At 44.8% G+C, this 17,324-nt stretch overlaps 1 protein-coding gene across 7 annotated transcripts in view; it reads left to right on the forward strand.

Moving 5' to 3' along the window:
- Positions 1-17,324, forward strand: part of FRMD4B (FERM domain containing 4B) — a 233,365-nt gene that overhangs the window by 202,447 nt on the left and 13,594 nt on the right. For all 7 annotated transcript variants that reach the window (XM_081901464.1, XM_081901461.1, XM_081901460.1 and 4 more), the window contains 6 exons: positions 4,431-4,507; positions 6,750-6,888; positions 8,168-8,309; positions 10,811-10,944; positions 11,222-11,341; positions 14,004-14,232. In XM_081901464.1, coding sequence (XP_081757590.1) covers positions 4,431-4,507; positions 6,750-6,888; positions 8,168-8,309; positions 10,811-10,944; positions 11,222-11,341; positions 14,004-14,232 — 841 coding nt within the window. The remainder of the gene's footprint in view (positions 1-4,430; positions 4,508-6,749; positions 6,889-8,167; positions 8,310-10,810; positions 10,945-11,221; positions 11,342-14,003; positions 14,233-17,324) is intronic.

The following is a 17,324-nucleotide window of genomic DNA, read 5'->3' on the forward strand; positions in this document are numbered from 1 at the left end:
TCAGTGGGTCCTATGCACACTAACAATGCGATTTCTATGCATGTTTATTCAGATGTTGGACTTACTCCCAGATAAGTGTGTATAGATTGCAGATATTCTTGGCAGTAAACCATATTGAACACTGGCACTTACTCTCAAGCAAACAATAATAGGAGCAGAGTGAAAAGTTGCAGTCGTACTAGCTCACAGAATTGTAGAGTTGGAGGGTACCCCGAAAACCATCTAGTTCAACCCCCTGCAATGTAGGAATCCTGTCTACAGCCATCCCTGGGTGGACTCATACCACCAATAGGTAAACAGCCAAACACACTCACCCTTTGTTCTAGGGGCACCCAAGCACAGTTACTGCAGTGTATGTGTTGATGAACAATAGCATTCATAAAACAAAAGCAAATAATTCCACATGGGAGCAGAGGTTTGGTGGAAACTGGAAGCGTGCTGCATTGTCTTTCATTTCAGTTTGCCCAGTTTGTAGAGATGTTCTTTTCTTAGTTTAATATCAACCCTTTAGCACCAACTCAGCTGCTCCATCAACATCAGCAACAAAGGACTTCATAGCTAAATCACAGTATTGACCACACCTGTCCAAACTCATTGCCTCCAGATTGACCTCTGGTGGGCAGGACAACTATGAAAACTTTTTGACTTTGTTTTACACTAGTGCTCCTTGAGGAGAATTTTAGGAAGCTGTGCCACTTCCTTCTGTAAGGTCTAAGCAACTAAGAGGGCAGCTATAACCTGGTAGAGCATGAGACTCTTAATCTCAGGATTGTGGGCAAAAGATTCCTGCATTACAGGGGGTTGAACTAGATGACTCACGTGGACCCTTCCAACTCCACAATTCTATGATTCCAAGAGAGAACTGGCTGATAAATTAGAAAAAGGTGTATTTGCGTAGGTCGGGTATAGAAGGTGGCAATTATTTATGGACCATTGACGTTATTCAATATGGAATACTGGCTGGGCCTATAGCTCAGTGGCAGATCACGAACTTCTCATGGAAAAGGTTGCAGGTTCAGCCCCAGCAGCTCCAGCTAAGGCTCAGAGAGAACTCTGTCAGAAATCCTGGAGACCTGTTGCAAGTCAGTATAGACCAAGGATAGGGACCCCACGGTCCTCCTGATGTTCTGGAACTACAGCTCCCATCAGGTGGTCATGGGTGATGGGAGTTGTAGTCCCACAATATCTGGAGAGCAACAGGTTCCCTACCGCTGGTGTAGATACTGAGGTAGATGGGCCAGTGGTCTGACTCAGTATAATATAGCTTCTTGTGTCCTATGACCATCTCTGGAAAGGCCAAGGCTCAGTGGCAGAGCACCTCTGGCATCAGTGGTTCAATCTTGGGCATTGAGACCATGCCCCCCCCACTGAAATACTGGGTAGCTTCTGCCTTGCAGTGTAGATAATGCTGAGTTAGATGAACAATTGGCCTGAGTTGGTATAAGGCAGCTTCCTGTGTTCCTAATAATTCGCTAATCTTCTGACTGTGGTAAGAGAGGCATTTTTGGAAGATCATGGGGAGACTCCTGTCCTCTTTCTTGCCACACACCAGCCTCTTCCTTGCCATGTCCTGTTCACATGCTTACTCCAGTTTCCTCTTTCTCCGCCCTCTGCAAGCCCTACTTCTTCCCCGTTTGTTCCCTATTCTTCCACCCCTGTTTCTTCCTGTTCCCATGGAAAGCCGGCACATGGAGCTGCTTTCAAGAGCTGCGCAACACCTCTTGCGCTGTCTGAGGCTTCACGAAGAGGCCCCCAAGGCATCGCCACTGCTGCCAGCACCGGGTGCCAAACTAATTCAAATCACAGCGTCAGCAGCACTGCTTCCAGGGCCTCTATCGGCAATATGAGTAAGGATAAAGTTCACATGCCCCTTTTGGGTGTGTGTGTGTGGGAGGGATGTTGAATTCTCCCCAAGGTTACTCTTCACTGTCCCTTTGCAGTGAAATCGCTACTAGTCACCATATCCCAGGGTATACTGTTGGTTTATTTGTTTATTCCAGGTTCCATAGTTACCTTTGACTGGACTTAACCGTCCAGGGGTCCTTTACCTTTACCGTGATACAGTTAGAAATCTCACTGCTTAGCATCTGTTCACCAGGCCACGTGAAATTTGAGGTGGGAGGGGGGAAGATTTCTTTGCTTTCTAGTATCAGCTCAGTTGGTTAGAGCATGCTGTTGATAACACCAAGGTCACAAGTTCAATCCTGCTATGGAACAGCTGCATACTCCTGCATTGCAGGGGGTTAGGCTAGATGATCCCAAAGGTCCCTTCCAACTCTACAATTCTGCGATTTATCTCTTACACTATTAATATGCCATGCATCAAGCCTGCTGGGCTAAACTGAAGCATGAGCAGAGGCTCTTCAAAGGAAGCTGCTTAAGAGACCTATGCAGCCTGATACAGTTCGTGCTTGGACACAAGGAAGCCTCTGGATTCCATGTTATTGTTGTTGTTGTTTGAGTGGGTGGTGATGAGTGGGTAGACTGCTGTTGTCCCCATTTCCTACTTGTGGGCTTTCAGACATAGCGGATTGACCACTGTGGGAGACAAGACATTGGACTAGATAGGCTTTTGGTCTTACCCAGCAGGGCTCTCTGTGTGTTCTTAAGTTTAACTGAGTTAACTGAGTGTGGCTTATTTAGCTGTGCCTGCATGCAGCTGGCTTTGCAGCACAATCCGGCGCATGCTTGTTCAGAAGCAAGTCCCACTGTGCCCAGTGGTACTTACTCCCAAGCAAGTGTGCACAGGAAGGCAATAAATGTCTTTATTGAGCACAAACCATAGAAACGTTATCTGCGTGGCCCACGGGTGCCTAATGTTTCCCATTGATAGCTCCCATTTCACAGAGTATGCAGCCCACATACTGTGTCATTGTGGTGTGCTTGGTGACTCTGCATGTTGTAACACTCCGTACTTTTGTCTACATGCTCCCCCACTTCTATGCATCTGGGAATGGTCCAAGTAAGGCATTAGGTGTCTCCAAACATGTTTAATTTTACCACACTACTTGAGTTAAACCATGGCTGGAGAGATCATAATTTTGCTCTGTTATTTACAAACAGTCCAAGCGAAACTTAAATGCCTTCCTTAATTTCTTCCCCCTCACCCCTCTGCCTCTTTTTTTTATTTTTCATGCTAACAAAGTTGTCTGTGAGAATTGCATACTTCAGATGGATTGCACTTTCATTTCCAACTGATGCTCAGTTAGGATGAGCTCGCCAATCCCTCTTTAGCTCATTGATCTATAATGGATTTTTTTTTATTTAAAAAAACTAGACAGGTGCACAACACTCACTGCCCCAAGGCAAATGAGACGATAATCTCTGGGATTCCTTGTTTCCACTAAGTACAGAGGGGGCGAAAGAAAATTGTTCTGTACATGCATTGAATTTTTCTTTCTGAGCCTGCAGAAGACAGACAGTTTTTGTGTGCATGTCCTGTATCGTTTGGTGGTTTCTCTCCTTCCTCTGCTCCCCACTGCCCTTCTTGTTTTCTGCGTCAGTGCAGCATCACTGATTGCTTAATGCATGTTCTTTTATTATTATTGTTACAAGTACTGCTTGTGCACTGCCTGTGTAGAGCTTGTGAGCTTCCTATAGGCATTTGGGCACTGGGAGAACAGGACACTGGACTTGGTGGCCCACTGGCCTGATCCAGCAAGGTTCTTCTTCCTACCCTCTTACGCCTTTTATGAAACCATCTCAAGGCAAACTCCATCAGTTACTGGATAGTGGTGCACCGGCAACATCCCCAGTCTGTCTCTTTTGTCCAGCATGTTTTCCTTAAAAGGACTTCATCTGCACCTTGTGGGAGAGCAATCACATCACTCTATCTCTTGGATGCTGTCCATGAAATGAAGTTTTAAAAAATGAGCCTGTGCAGGACATGGAATCTTGTGGTTTCAGACCTCTGACACCAGGGGTTTTTAACTGATGGGTTCACTCCTCACTCCTACTGACCTGATGTGCCACTCCAAAGCATACCAGGCCTCTTTGGACATTGGTTTACCCATAGGGAAGTGATATACGGTGGTCAGAGGGGGAAAGGGAAATTACTTTTTGTTGTTTAGATTAAGTCTGCTTTGGCTCAAAATGAAGAATGCCTTTAGTTGCCCTCCCCAAGACAGCAGTATTTGTTAGACATAAATCCTGGAATTGGTTCTGGGTTGGAGGATGAGCAGAGGATGGCAGAAGTAAGTAAGAGACGCCACTACCTGAAGTTAAAACACACTTGCAAAATGCAATTAGCTATGTACTGTTTATCATGACGTCTATTTTAATCTTACAAATGCATAGTGAGTTTCGTACAATTAATCCTCTGCTGTAATTTGGGTTTCTTTGAAATTAAAGTTCTGTGGAATATAATTCTTAATAATGTGGCTGGCTCTTAAATAATTGTCTTTCTTGTTTTGTTTCTCTCACTCTTCCAGTTATTCCAATGGAAACAGCTGGAGAATCTTTATTTCCGTGAGAAGAAATTTGCTGTTGAGGTTCACGATCCCCGTAGGTAAGCAGTGTGTTTGTGTGCCATATCCAAAACATTCGTTTGTCATGCAGCTGAAGCCCTGGGACCTAAATCCATTGCATTGAACACCACAAGTTAATGTTTCGCAGCATCTATGGCCAAGCTTGCATTGCTTGTGCCATCCGCAGTATTTATCTCTTTGGCGACACAAAGCGAACATATCACAACCCTTCTTTTCCCTTTTAGCACAAGTGGGTTTCGGTCACCTCATGAAAAGTTGCTGCGTGCACCAGTTTTATAGGACAAATAAAACAAATTCTGGCACACGCTGTAAAAACCTGCTGGGAAATCGCTACAGGCCTGAATCCACTGGAAATGTCTGCTGCAAATCTTCTATGTAAATAAACGAGAGATGTTTAGTATGCGGTTGCAGTTGTGCCTCAATAGTTTGGGCACAATATTTCTAAGACGCCACACTTGCTTGCTTGTATCTAAAATTAACCTAAGAGTACAATACAAAATACATGCAAAAGTTAAAAAATCCCAGGTCTACACAGTCACACCATAAAAACCACAGGGAGCAAGGGATGAGTATGTTAGGGAAGCTTAAGAGTGCATCCCTATGCATGGATAATGCAAAGTAAGTTGCCTGAGTTTTGCGTGACTTACTCTCGGGGAAGGATGTAATGTTGCTGTTGCATTGATACACATCCTTCCCTGAGATGTCCACAGGAGGATACATTTATTTAGTAAGGTCTTTCTAGAGCAGGGATAGGGAACCTGTGGCTCTCCCAGATGTTTTTAGATGTCTTGGGATGACACTTCTCAGCATCCTTGAGCACCGGCCATGCTGGCTGGAGCTGATGGGAGCTGGCATCCCATAGCAGACCTGGTGTGCTTTTTGGAGACCTGGTGGAAGTGGTGGGTGGACCAGATCATTCTCAGCTGGGCTTGCTTGGGTTCCTGGAGCAAGCACTGGTCTGCAAGGAATGGCTGGGGCAGAAGGGAGAGTTGCAGTCATTCATAAAAATTCTGCCTTTCTGCAGAGGCTGGACAGGCATGCTGTTGGCACACTGCCTATGTAGACTGATGACAAAGATCTGGTTAAAAAATAATCTGTGCATGCTCTGAAGGAGGAGGAGGAAGAGAGGGGTCAGACTGCTTCATGTACATCTCGGGAGTGGTTTTGCATTTGTGACTCAGTTCTCTAACAAAGAGGAAAGTAAAAAAGCCTGGGTGTAACAGAAACCTTTTTCTCACTGAGGTGGCAAACCTGAGTCTGGAGTATACTACTTCAGATTGCAGATCATAATGGGTGTGTGGGTGTGGGTGTCATGATCAAATACTTATCCATGCATAAACTCCAGGTGGTGGTGCTGGCTATTGGTTTCCCCCACCTTAGTGTTACCCTTGTAGAGATCAATAAGGAGGATGGGGACAAAACTTGAATTAGCCGGCTCTGCCTGCCATTAACTCTTGCTGCGGCGCTGTGGGTTAAACCACAGAGCCTAGGGCTTGCTGATCAGAAGGTTGGTGGTTCAAATCCCCGCAATGGGGTGAGCTCCCATTTCTCGGTCCCAGCTCCTGCCAACCTAGCAGTTCGAAAGCATGTCCAAGTGCAAGTAGATAAATGGGTACCGCTCCGGCGGGAAGGTAAATGGCATTTCCGTGTGCTGCTCTGGTTCGCCAGAAGCAGCTTAGTCATGCTGGCCACATGACCCGGAAGCTGTATGCCAGCTCCCTCGGCCAATAAAGCGAGATGAGCACCACAACCCCAGAGTCGGTCACGACTGGACCTAATGCTCAGGGGTCCCTTTACCCTTACCTTTACCACCTACTTTTGGCTTTCCTGCCTTCCACCCTACCATTCCCAAATGGGCAGCAGCAAGCCCTGGCTTAGCCCAGGCAATGGGTTTACTAGCTTTTGAGAACTTGGTCAGATAACACCCAAACTGAAAACAGGATTTTTCATTATTTGTGGGGAGGGTGTCATCCTCTCCAGAAAAGAGTTGTTGTGTGATTTCATCTCAGTGGCGTAGTGTGGGTTGTCAGCACCCGGGGCAAGGCAAGTAATTTGTGCCCCCAACCCGTGGATTTGCACCCCCTAACCCGTGGATTTGCGCCCCCTAACCCTAACCCCCAGATGTTGCACCCGGTGCGGCCGGCCCCCCCTGAACCCCCCACGCTATGCCACTGCTTCATCTGAACTTTTATTTCTTCATTTTTGAAGAAACAGCAAAAACCGCTTTACGTAGCCTTTTTTTTTTAAAAAAAATGTTTTTAGAATTTCGGTGTCACGGAGGACTTTTGGACAGAGCGGCCTCGTAGTGCAGACCTGGTATGCGAACACTTCTCTGATCAAATCTATCTGGGTTATGGCAATCAGTCAACATCAGTTTTACTTGGACAGGAAACAAAGCAAAGTAAGTTACCCTTCGATAAAGGAATGTTTAGTTGCTGAAAATGCATAGTTTCTCTTTTGCATCAAAAAAATACCTCAAGAGAGATTATATCTGCCTTGCAAATGAGGCCACAACACTATTTTCTTAACCACCTGCTTGCACATGTACCTATATTAGTCATCTGTGTGAACACACCAGACAAAAAAAAGTCAACTGTCTTCTAATTTGCAAATACTCCCATCTCATGTCCCGATGGTGAGATAGGCACCTGGTTGGTCTGTGTAAGAAGCCGGTTGCTGGACTAGATCTTTGGTCTGATCCAGCAAGCCTCTTGGGATCATAGGAAACTGCCTTATACAGAGTCAGAATCAATGGTCCATCTAGTTCAGTATTGTCAACACTGATTGGCAGCGGCTCTCTACTGAGCCATGGCCCTTCCCTTAAGAACTCTTATTCTGTTCTTATTCTTATTCTTATTCTTATTCTTATTCTTATTTATACCCCGCCCTTCCCGGTTCAGAAAACCAGGCTCAGGGCAGCTAACAACAAATTTAAAACACTTAATTGTAAAAGCAGCATAAAATACAGTATAAATCCATGAAAAACAATAAAATTCAAAAATCAATTTGGGGGAAATCCATCTAATAACCATTAGATAGTCACCAGGGCTAGCTGGCTCAATTAGTCCTACGAGGAGGCCAGGGGAGAATTAGCTGTGGGGTCTCAGAGTGGGTAATCTTCATAAAAGGGGAGGGGGAGGGAAGAGAAGGGAAATAAAAGATCAGGCTGAATTCAAATTAAAGGCCAGGTGGAATAGCTCTGTCTTACAGACCCGACAGAAGGAGGTTAAATCCTGAAGGGCCCTAGTCTTATGGGACAGAGCATTCCACCATGTCAGAGCCATCACTGAAAAGGTCCTGGCCCTGGTGGAGGATAGTCTGACCTCTAAACTATGGTTATTCATGGACCTTCAGGTCCTCTGCAGGGCATACCAGGAGAGGCAGTCCCGTAAATATGAGGGCCCTGTGCCTAGGGGGCATTTTTATTTATTTCTTTTTTACTGCCTGTTTTCCCTTCTGTTCGTTTTGAGCCTCTCATAGATAGTCAAGTTGGCTTTAGTGATCAGTGCCCAGGACATAAGTTAAATAGTGAGAAAGCATGCATGTAGCTCTTGGAGTGGAGCAAAATGCCATCTTCTATTTCCCTTTTGTTTGGAGTCTTCGCTAGGGCTAAGCTGATTGTACACGATCACTCACTTTTGTGTGTGTGTGTGTGTGTGTGTGTGTTTAAATTGTTCTAGGCAAAAATCCCCTCAGCCAGAAGCTTGGACGATATTGCAATGGACTTAACAGAGATGGGAACACCGAAGGTTTCGAAATTAGCCACTTTGGAAGCAAAGAGTCAACTTATTATGGCCAGCAATGGTAGCCTAATCTCCTCAGGTAACACATACTGTTTCAAATGTCTTCTGTTTGGAGTCTAGGTGTCTGTATTATGTAACTCAGTTGCATGTAGTACAAGGAAAATATGTCTTTCTTTAACATGGGTGAAATTCTACTATATCACGCATCCACAATTCCTGTTTTACAACACACACACACACACACACACACACCACAATCGAAACAAGGGAAGTCAGCCTTTCTTTTCCCTGAGCTTGTGCTGATTTGGCAATTTTCTCTCACCCTTTTTATATCCCATTGCATAAAACAACTCTAGTTTCCTAAAACGATTCATTTCTGCTGTTAACATGCCGCCCTATGGAACCTAGTTCCTTCGCGGTCATAATAGTCATCGTCTTCCATCCCCTGCAGCCCCCCTTCTGCACAGACTTATGGTGAGGGAAGCAAGAGACAGAGCTTGTGATCTCTAAAACAGGTCTCACTGGAGGTAGATTAGTCCTGCAATTCAAATTCTACAGAATGCAATCTGTAAGAAGCGTGCTTCACAGGTGTGCTGCAGTCCACCCAAATGAAGCTTGCAGACTGCTAGTTGTCCACATTCCGCAGTTGGGGAAGCCTTGGTATAGACCAGCTTTCTTCCATCTTGGGTTCCCAGGCATCGTTGGAACTACAGCAACTCCCATGATCCCTGAGCATTGTCTCACGTAGCTGGGCTGGGATGCTGGGAGTTGTTGTCCAACAGCATCAGCAGGCCCAAGGTTGAAAATTTCTGGTGTAGTCAACACCACTCCTGCAACACAGGTTTACCTAGGGCAGTGTTTCCCAACCGGTGTTCCGCGGCACACTAGTGTGCCGCGAGACGTTGCCTGGTGTGCCGTGGGAGGGAGGCGGGCGAGTTGGGCGGCGAGAGGCGGGGCGGCGGCGGCAAGCACACGCGGGGCGGCGAGCGAGCTCCCTCCCACATCCCATCGCCACTCGCTTCGGCCGGCCTACTGGGCTGTCGCAGGCGGAAGGCCTGCGCATGCGCGAGGTTTTCGCGCCTTCGGAATTCCCTTCACGTCTTCCTCCTCCCGGGTCCTTGAGAGCACGGGAAGCGGCAGCGCGAGACCGGCGTTGAGACAAAAACGCAAAGTTCCATTCAGGGCTCCCCTTTTGCCACGTCGTCTCACAGTTTGGAAGATAGCAGCTCTCCAAATTAATAGTCCTCTTTGAATTGGCGGGGCCTGAGCGTTCCACCAATTTAGGCCTCCTGCCGGGATGTGATATGGCTCCACCTTCCTCAGGGTGGTTCTGCTTTTAAATATTTTCCACCCTGTCACCATGAGGACCAGCGACTTCTTTTCGTAAAATATAAAATCGCTGCTCCTTGCTCTCGTGAGACTGTGTGTTTTAATTCGCAAAGGGTGTTCCGTGTACATTTGTGCGAGCTGTGCTGTAAAAAAGGGGGTCTGTATCCGTTTGTCAGTGGCAATTGGATGGCCGGATACTGCAGTGATGGAAAAGTTTTTGAAAAGAAAAGAACTGGACTCTGAACAAAATTTGGAATTATAAAATTCCAAAATTCCAAAATTATAAAATACTATCTTTGTGTTTATTTGATTCCTATTAAAGAGAGTTACTTTATATATAGTCAATATAGGCACAGAGTTAATTTTTTAAACATTTTCTAATGGTGGTGTGCCTCGAGATTTTTTTCATGAAACAAGTGTGCCTTTGCCCAAAAAAGGTTGGGAAACACTGACCTAGGGCAATATCAGGGCAGTCAGGTATAGTTAGTACCTTCTCCTTCCTGCCCCACCCAAGTGACCTACAGAGGCTTCCTGTATGTCCCCTTCTCCTTCAGCATACTCTGCCCTTAGGTGCCACAGCAGCCAACTTGCTGCCCTATATTCTGAGATTTGCAGTGCAAAATGAAAAGCCTAGCTTTGCAGGATTGCACCACTTTGTCCATGAATTCTCTATAAAACATGTACATACCAGACGTCACCTGTATGCACATTTAAAGCGTTGTTTGATGATTAGTTCCTCCTAGTGGTACAGCAATAAAACTGCTAGCACATTTGCAAAGCTAAGCAGAGTCCTGTGTGGTTTCTGTTTGGATGGGGGACTCGCATGGTGAGATTCCTGCATTGCAGAGGTTTGGACAAGATGACCCTTGGTGTATTCCTTCCAACTCTACAGTTACAATTCTGTGTGATTCTATTGATTTATGTGCAACCCACAGATCCTGCAACAAATATGGAAAATCTGCTTGGAAGGAGGATTCTAATCGAAAGGTTCAAAAGGTCAAATTGAAGTGCACTTTTTTTGGGCACAGTAATCCATTTTATGTAGATTCGATGCATGTTTGCCTATCTTGGCTGGCAACAGAGGTTTTCCCTTCAATTAACTCTAGTTCTGTTGTGTCCAACTTTGAAAAGGCCACCTTTAACTAAGAAAAGATGTAAGATGTTAGCCATCCACCCCACCCCACCCCACCCAGCAGCTAACTCTTTAAGTCCAAAAGGAGGAATGAGTTTACAAATCATTGGATCTTACAGGGTCTCAAGATTCAGAGGCCAGCGAAGAGCAAAAGAAAGAGAAAATATTGGAGCTGAAAAAGAAAGAAAAGCTTTTGCAGGAGAAGCTTTTGCAGAAAGTTGACGAACTGAAGAAAATCTGCCTGCGGGAAGCGGTGAGACCTGTTGCTTGCTTTTCTTTAGCGTGGGTTCAGGACAGGGCTTGTAGCTCAGGGGCAAGGCTTCTGCTTTGCATGCAGAAGGTCCCAGGTTCAACCCCCAATATATCCCAGGTAGGGCCAGGAAAAACTCTTGCCTGAAACTTCAGAGAACAGCTGACAGCCGGGGTTATCAGTAGTGAGCTAGGTGAATCCAGCGCTCTGAGTGCATGAGGCAGGTTCCTATGATGTCCACACTCATTTTTCCTAATACTGCTTTTCTTCCCCTCCATAGGAGCTCACTGGGAAAATGCCAAAGGAATACCCCCTGGGCACAGGAGAGAAACCACCTCAGGTCAGAAGGCGTGTAGGCACAGCCTTCAAATTGGATGGCAACCTGCTTCCCAGCGAGGAGGTATGTGCAAGCCCCGTTGCAGGTTTCACTTACTTTACAAGGCTGTAAAACGTGTGTCATTGGGACCATCTCCCAGATGCCGTGTCTTACATTGGCTTCACAGCTTCTTGGTTTTGGTTTGCATTGGGTCAGTGAAGGGAAATCCCAGATAGGGCGATTGCTGGAAATCTGTGTAGACATGTTCTGAAACAAAGATTAAGCCTCGCTTAATTATTTATGTGCAGAATTCAGCCCTTGCATAATGGCTTTAAAAGCTATCTGGCCTCAGTAAAGATTTAAATATTTAAATTGCTGGGAATTTCGGCCAGTAGTTTCACTAAAGCGTTTAACACATAGGGGCGTGCTTAATAGATTTTGTTCTGCCAAATTACATTGTGGTTGAGAAACTGCACTCATTTTACCTCTCCTGGGAAGCTGGGAAAGCGCACATACATCACCTCTCCTAGGGAGTTGATAACTTGGGAGCGGGGGTTCCTGCCCCATAAAGGGAGGGTGAGGCTCGAATTCTGCACTTGCTACTTCTGTAGCTCTGACCTGAACCTCTTGGTCTATCCTTCAAAGTTGTTTCACATTTACTTTGCGAAATCCTTGATTCCCACATATTCCTCATGGATTTGAAAGGCAACCATTTCTGTTGGCTGCCAGATACCATTATGGTACCAGCTCGGAGCTAATGTAGGAAATGATATAGGGACATTGACATGCTGGAATACAGCCCTCTTCACACATGACTGCAGAGTGGAACCAAGCCCAAGCAAGTTGCATGGGTTTTTGTTTTACCCAATTAGCACTCTGTTAAGGATACACTCAGAGACTGGCACTCACTATGCATGCTTGCTTTATGCACGTAACATCCCCTGTAATGTGTAATCAGGCACAGTTCCTAAGCTAGGAGCACTAAAATAAGCTCCAAATTTGGGGTTTCAAACCCTGTTGCCACACGCAGCTACCCCCACTTCACAATACAGGTAACTCACTACTTGCGCACGTTTAATTTGTGCAGCTTTACGCTCTTGGCAGAAGAATATAAAAAAATAATAAAGGGGTTGGGTGCCTTGGAAAAATAACTTTGGCAATCCAAAGTTATAAAAATAACTTTGGCAATCCATTGAACTCAAAGTGTTTTGACTATACACGATTTTGACTTTATGTGTAATCCCTGAAACGTAACTCCTGTGTCAGTTGAGTGTCACCTGTGCTATAATCATTACTTGAAGTATAATGTTTACCCCCTTTAGAAGGATTCCCTTTTGCTCCCCTCACCTACAGAATCTTAAAGCTATCCTACCCTACCACTGATGGATTGGGTGGGAAAGACATAGCTAGAGTGCGATTTGGCACTCTGGCTACGGGTTCCTCCTGTTTGTTCACCATTCATCCTCGATTTGCTTGCACATAGCTTGCATGGTGGGTAGACTTTACTAAGCATTCATTCTGATTTGTTTTCGGGGCAGTTACATGACACAATGAGCATTCATCCTGTTTTCGCTTATGGAGGTGTTTACATGTCTTCCCATTAATCATTTGCTCTTCCCACACTTTTCAATGCATTTCCCCACCGCTTTGCAAACGTTAAATGTGCAAGCCTAAAGTTCCAGTGTGCTCTTGAATTCCTCCCACAGTATTCTGACAGTCTGTAGGTGCATCCTGTGTTGACAAGCATTTATTGGGCGGGGGAGACACAAATCATTTGCAGTTCTGACAAAGAGCTAAAGTAATCTTTTCATTGCATGTATGATGCAATTTATGATTATGTTGAAGGACTGGGATAATGGCAGCTAGGTCCCCCATGTTCCATGCTCAATAATAGTATAGCGAGATGGTTGCAGAGGCTGCCTGGGGCAAGTGCTTAGCTTCTCTGGGTCTTGTTTGCCTCAGATTGATGCTTCTTATATAAGATATGGGAACACTGTTGCCAAAGTCACAAATATGTGTTGTTTGGAGAACTTGTGGAAGCCAGAAGCAAATTTTCTCTTTTAGAGAAAGATGCCACGTATTCTGGTTTTCACCTTATCCTTCTGTATTTCAAACAGTAACTTGCCCTGAAGGCTGGCTGGCTTTTACTTTTTTTGTGGCTAATGGGTTATTTACACCTCTCTGTTAGTAGGATCCCATTCCCTTATGTGAGGATAGCATAAACCGAGGTCCTTGTTTGTATATATGAACATGAATGCTTTTGAATCATAATTGTCTAGTAAATAATAAGAAGTGCTTTGGGGTTTATATGTGTGTGCCTCCTTTCATCTGGTCTCTTCATAATTGTTTACAAACACTGAGTAATAAAGCTTCCAGCATTATGGGCATCATTATATTGATGTTTACACCTTGCTAACCCTTTTGTAGAGAAGCCTGGCAACAGGTTGTGCTTAGCATAGCAATGCAAATGCTTTACTGGCAATGGAGAGAGTCTGGTGTTTAGCTTTTGGCAGATGTTCTGAAAATGGGTGTGAAATGTTGGCCTTTTATAAATACCCTGGCTTTCCACATCAGGCCACCCAGTGCTACGTACAGATGAGTCTACAAGCCCTCCCTATTCTTTGTTGCACACCCTGAAGTCAATTTTTTGTTGTTGTTCAAACCTCAAAAGACCAAAGACTTGGCTTAAATTCAGGTTCCAAAGTGGGAAATCCCTATTTTATTTTACTTTACTTTGCCTCCGTAGGACCCAGCTCTGCAGAATCTGGAGAGCAACTTTTTCATACAGCAAAAGATGGTGGAAGCCGTGAAGAAACTTTCCAGTGAGCCAGACCTATGCAAAAATGTGAAGAAGAAGAGGAAACAGGAGTACATAGAGGCAGTGAAAAAGCTTCAGGAGATTGAAAATTCCATTAATGAGTATAGGATCAAGTGTGGAAAGAAGCCTACACAGAAATCAACCCTGAGCTTACCAGGTAAAAGAGATCTAACAACATTCTTATGATGATGGGGAGGTTGTGGGGGGGAGAGAATCTGTTTTTCAAGTACTTTTTGTTGGGTGTGTTTTTCTCTTGTGGAAGAAAAACATGGTTTTGATACCAAGGGCAGGCAAAGATGCAGTCCTGCCCAGCAGAAACAAGAGCCTCTGCGTTCAACAAAGTCTGGAGCTTACCTGTAATCTGGCTGCCGTGTTTTATGTAAGATGTGGTTAAAAGGGAACAGAATCTCAAAGTGCAGCACAAGCGCTGGCATGTTCGAGGGAGAACGCAAACCAACAAATTGCTGTATGTCGAAGGGCTGACGGCATCTCCCAGCCGAAACTAGTGTGGTACCTTGTTCTGTTGAGTATCGGATGCTGATTTTAGCAGAAATTGTTGTGTGATCTCTTGGCTAATGCTGGGTGCATTATGAATCAAGCACATAATTAAAGCTAGGTCTTAAGACGTGTAAGAAAAGTTGGCAGTAAGGGGAAGGTGTGTGTGTGTAGATGGTGTCTGGTTGTGAATTCCCAGCAAGATAGCAAGAATGAAGCGTGCATAGTATATGTCAGTTGTCTTTAAGAGTTTGTAAAGTAACGACGTTGTAATGAGACAGTGCCTATATAAGAGACCCATCGTGAAAGAGGATTGTAAGGTGCTTGTAAACACTGCTTTTTTCTAAGAGCTGGAATGATGATTTTAGAGGAGGCTGCTCCCCCTGAACAGGGGACAATCTAGGGCCAGTTGTATAATGCACAGCAGGGTGAATAAATACTGGCTAGATGATGCACAGCAGTCATCGTCTGCCCAGGGGCTCTTAAAAAAAGAAGCTCCTGAGTCCCAAATATGGCTTTTGAGAAGTCCAAATTAGGCCTCTTCAGTTTCCAAACCAAGTTGTTCCAACTAGCCCTATAGCTACTTCCCTTTGATGTGCCACCATGCCGTCATTTCTACGCACAGCAGCCATTTTTACAACTGCATGTATGTTCATGTAGCTGTGAGTAGCTGGCAGGGCATCTTTTATTACCTGTAGATAATAAGGTGACTTCAGTATTGTATTACCTGTGTGCCTTTCAATGAACTGAAAACTTTAAGAAGTCAACAGAGGACAGTAATGGGTTGGATGCAGAGACAAGCAAGAGGAATGCTTCTTGTGCAGTGGGGATTTCCTGTCTCCTTCGGAAACTCTATTACAGCCCCTTGAACCTCCTGGCATAGGATGAGGCATACGAGATGTAACCATCTATGTTCTTAGATAAATAAGGTATACTATTCATGTATCAAATCATAAATTTCAGCGGAAGTAACTCATAAAGTTCAACAAACGAACAAAGCAGAAGACCCAGTGGATCAGATCATTCTCTAGTCAATTCATTCATGAGGTCCATCCGTGTAATGGTGTCTATTCCACCTGTCTGTTCATAAGGTCCAAACACATATGAGCTTTAACTACTGATGAAGCCCAGGATGGCAAAACAAGGCCATTATTCCAGAAATCCTTATCTTAGACTCTGTGAAAGGATTATGTGGGACAGTAACTACCTTTCATGTGGATTGTTTGGACCTTATGAACAGACAGGTGGAATAGACACCATTACACGGATGGACCTTATGCATGAACTAACTAGAGAATGATCTGATCCACTGGGTCTTTGTTCGTTTGTTGAACTTTATGAGTTACTTCCGCTGAAATTTACGAATTGATACATGAATAGTATACCTTATTTATCTAAGAACACAGCCAGTTACGTCTCGTGTGTTTATTGAATATGCTTTACGTGACCATAGGTTTGTTTGTTGTTGTTTTGATAGGATGGGGCATGGCAGGCTGCTGAAGCAGGATGGGGTGGGGGTGAGAGGAATTTGGCACGGCTGCTTTAGGCACACTTGCACTATTTTATCTACGAGACAGAAGTGGCCTGGTTTGAGTATGGATGGCATCCTGATGGCCCCTTCCATTCAGGCACATTACCCCAGGCTGCCCTGGGAACTGATGCAGAGCCATTTGTTTCACCTAGCCGTCAACACCTATGTGCTGGGCAGACACGTGGGGGGATGAATGCAGGAAAATGCATGGGCCTGAGTGGTTGGTCCAGAGGTGGTTCCTGCATTTTGAAATGACACTGAAATGTACAGAGGAGAGCTCCCTGAAATGACTCAGGCGTTGGGAAACAAACTGGATCAGGCAGGAGCATGAAGAGTACAATTTAGTACAGTTTATCAAAGTGAAGATTAATAGGATTAGGGTGGTGGTGATTATGACACCTTCATGGGGAGAAAATGGCCGGATTCCAAAATGGACTCTTTAATCAAGCCAAAGAAAGCCTAAAAGGTGCTAGTTGCTGGGAGCAAAAGCTGGACAATTGGCATGGGGGCCAAGCCATGGGTCAGTTTCAATGTTAGTTGCCTGCCAATGAAAGCCGGTTCCTTCTGTATTCTGCACTGTAGTTGACTAGCAGTTTCACACTGACTTGCAACTGAACCATGTTATTTGCCCAGCAGACCTGCACAACTTGCTTATCTGACATCAGTATGGTTTCTGGCATGCTGTTGGCATCCACTCACCTCTGATTTTAAAGCTAAGAGTTTGTACTTCACCCTTTGTATGTAATGTCACATAGGATTGTGGGAAGGGGAGAGATGGAGAAGAAGAAAAACGCTTTTGGAAATCTCCATCACCATGATGTGTTTGGGGAAACACTAATAAAAGGATATGACATGGTGATTACAAACTAGGAACTCCCTTCTGTGCTAAAGTGGCTTAAGCAATGCAGTTGCAACCTCCATTGTTTAAACATGAGATCACTGAAAAATAATTCCTTGCAAAATGTTCAGGAATGCAAAAATCACAGTGTTGTTATCATTGGGGTAAAGGGGGAAATATCAAGGGATATGATAATGACACAAAGAGTAATAATTGGCGCCTATTACTATAGATTATCCTGATGCTTGCCTTTGCACTTAAGAGACCTATGATTCAATAAAAGTAGCAAGACAGGAAGTTCCTTCTAGGCTAGTTTAGAATGGGTTGGGTCCTGCCATTGCAACCCCCAGTGTTTACACGTGAGAGAGGGTGAATTTAGAATATA

The sequence above is a fragment of the Podarcis melisellensis genome, assembly GCF_964234715.1.
Source record: "Podarcis melisellensis genome assembly, chromosome: 2".
Taxonomy (NCBI): domain Eukaryota; kingdom Metazoa; phylum Chordata; class Lepidosauria; order Squamata; family Lacertidae; genus Podarcis; species Podarcis melisellensis.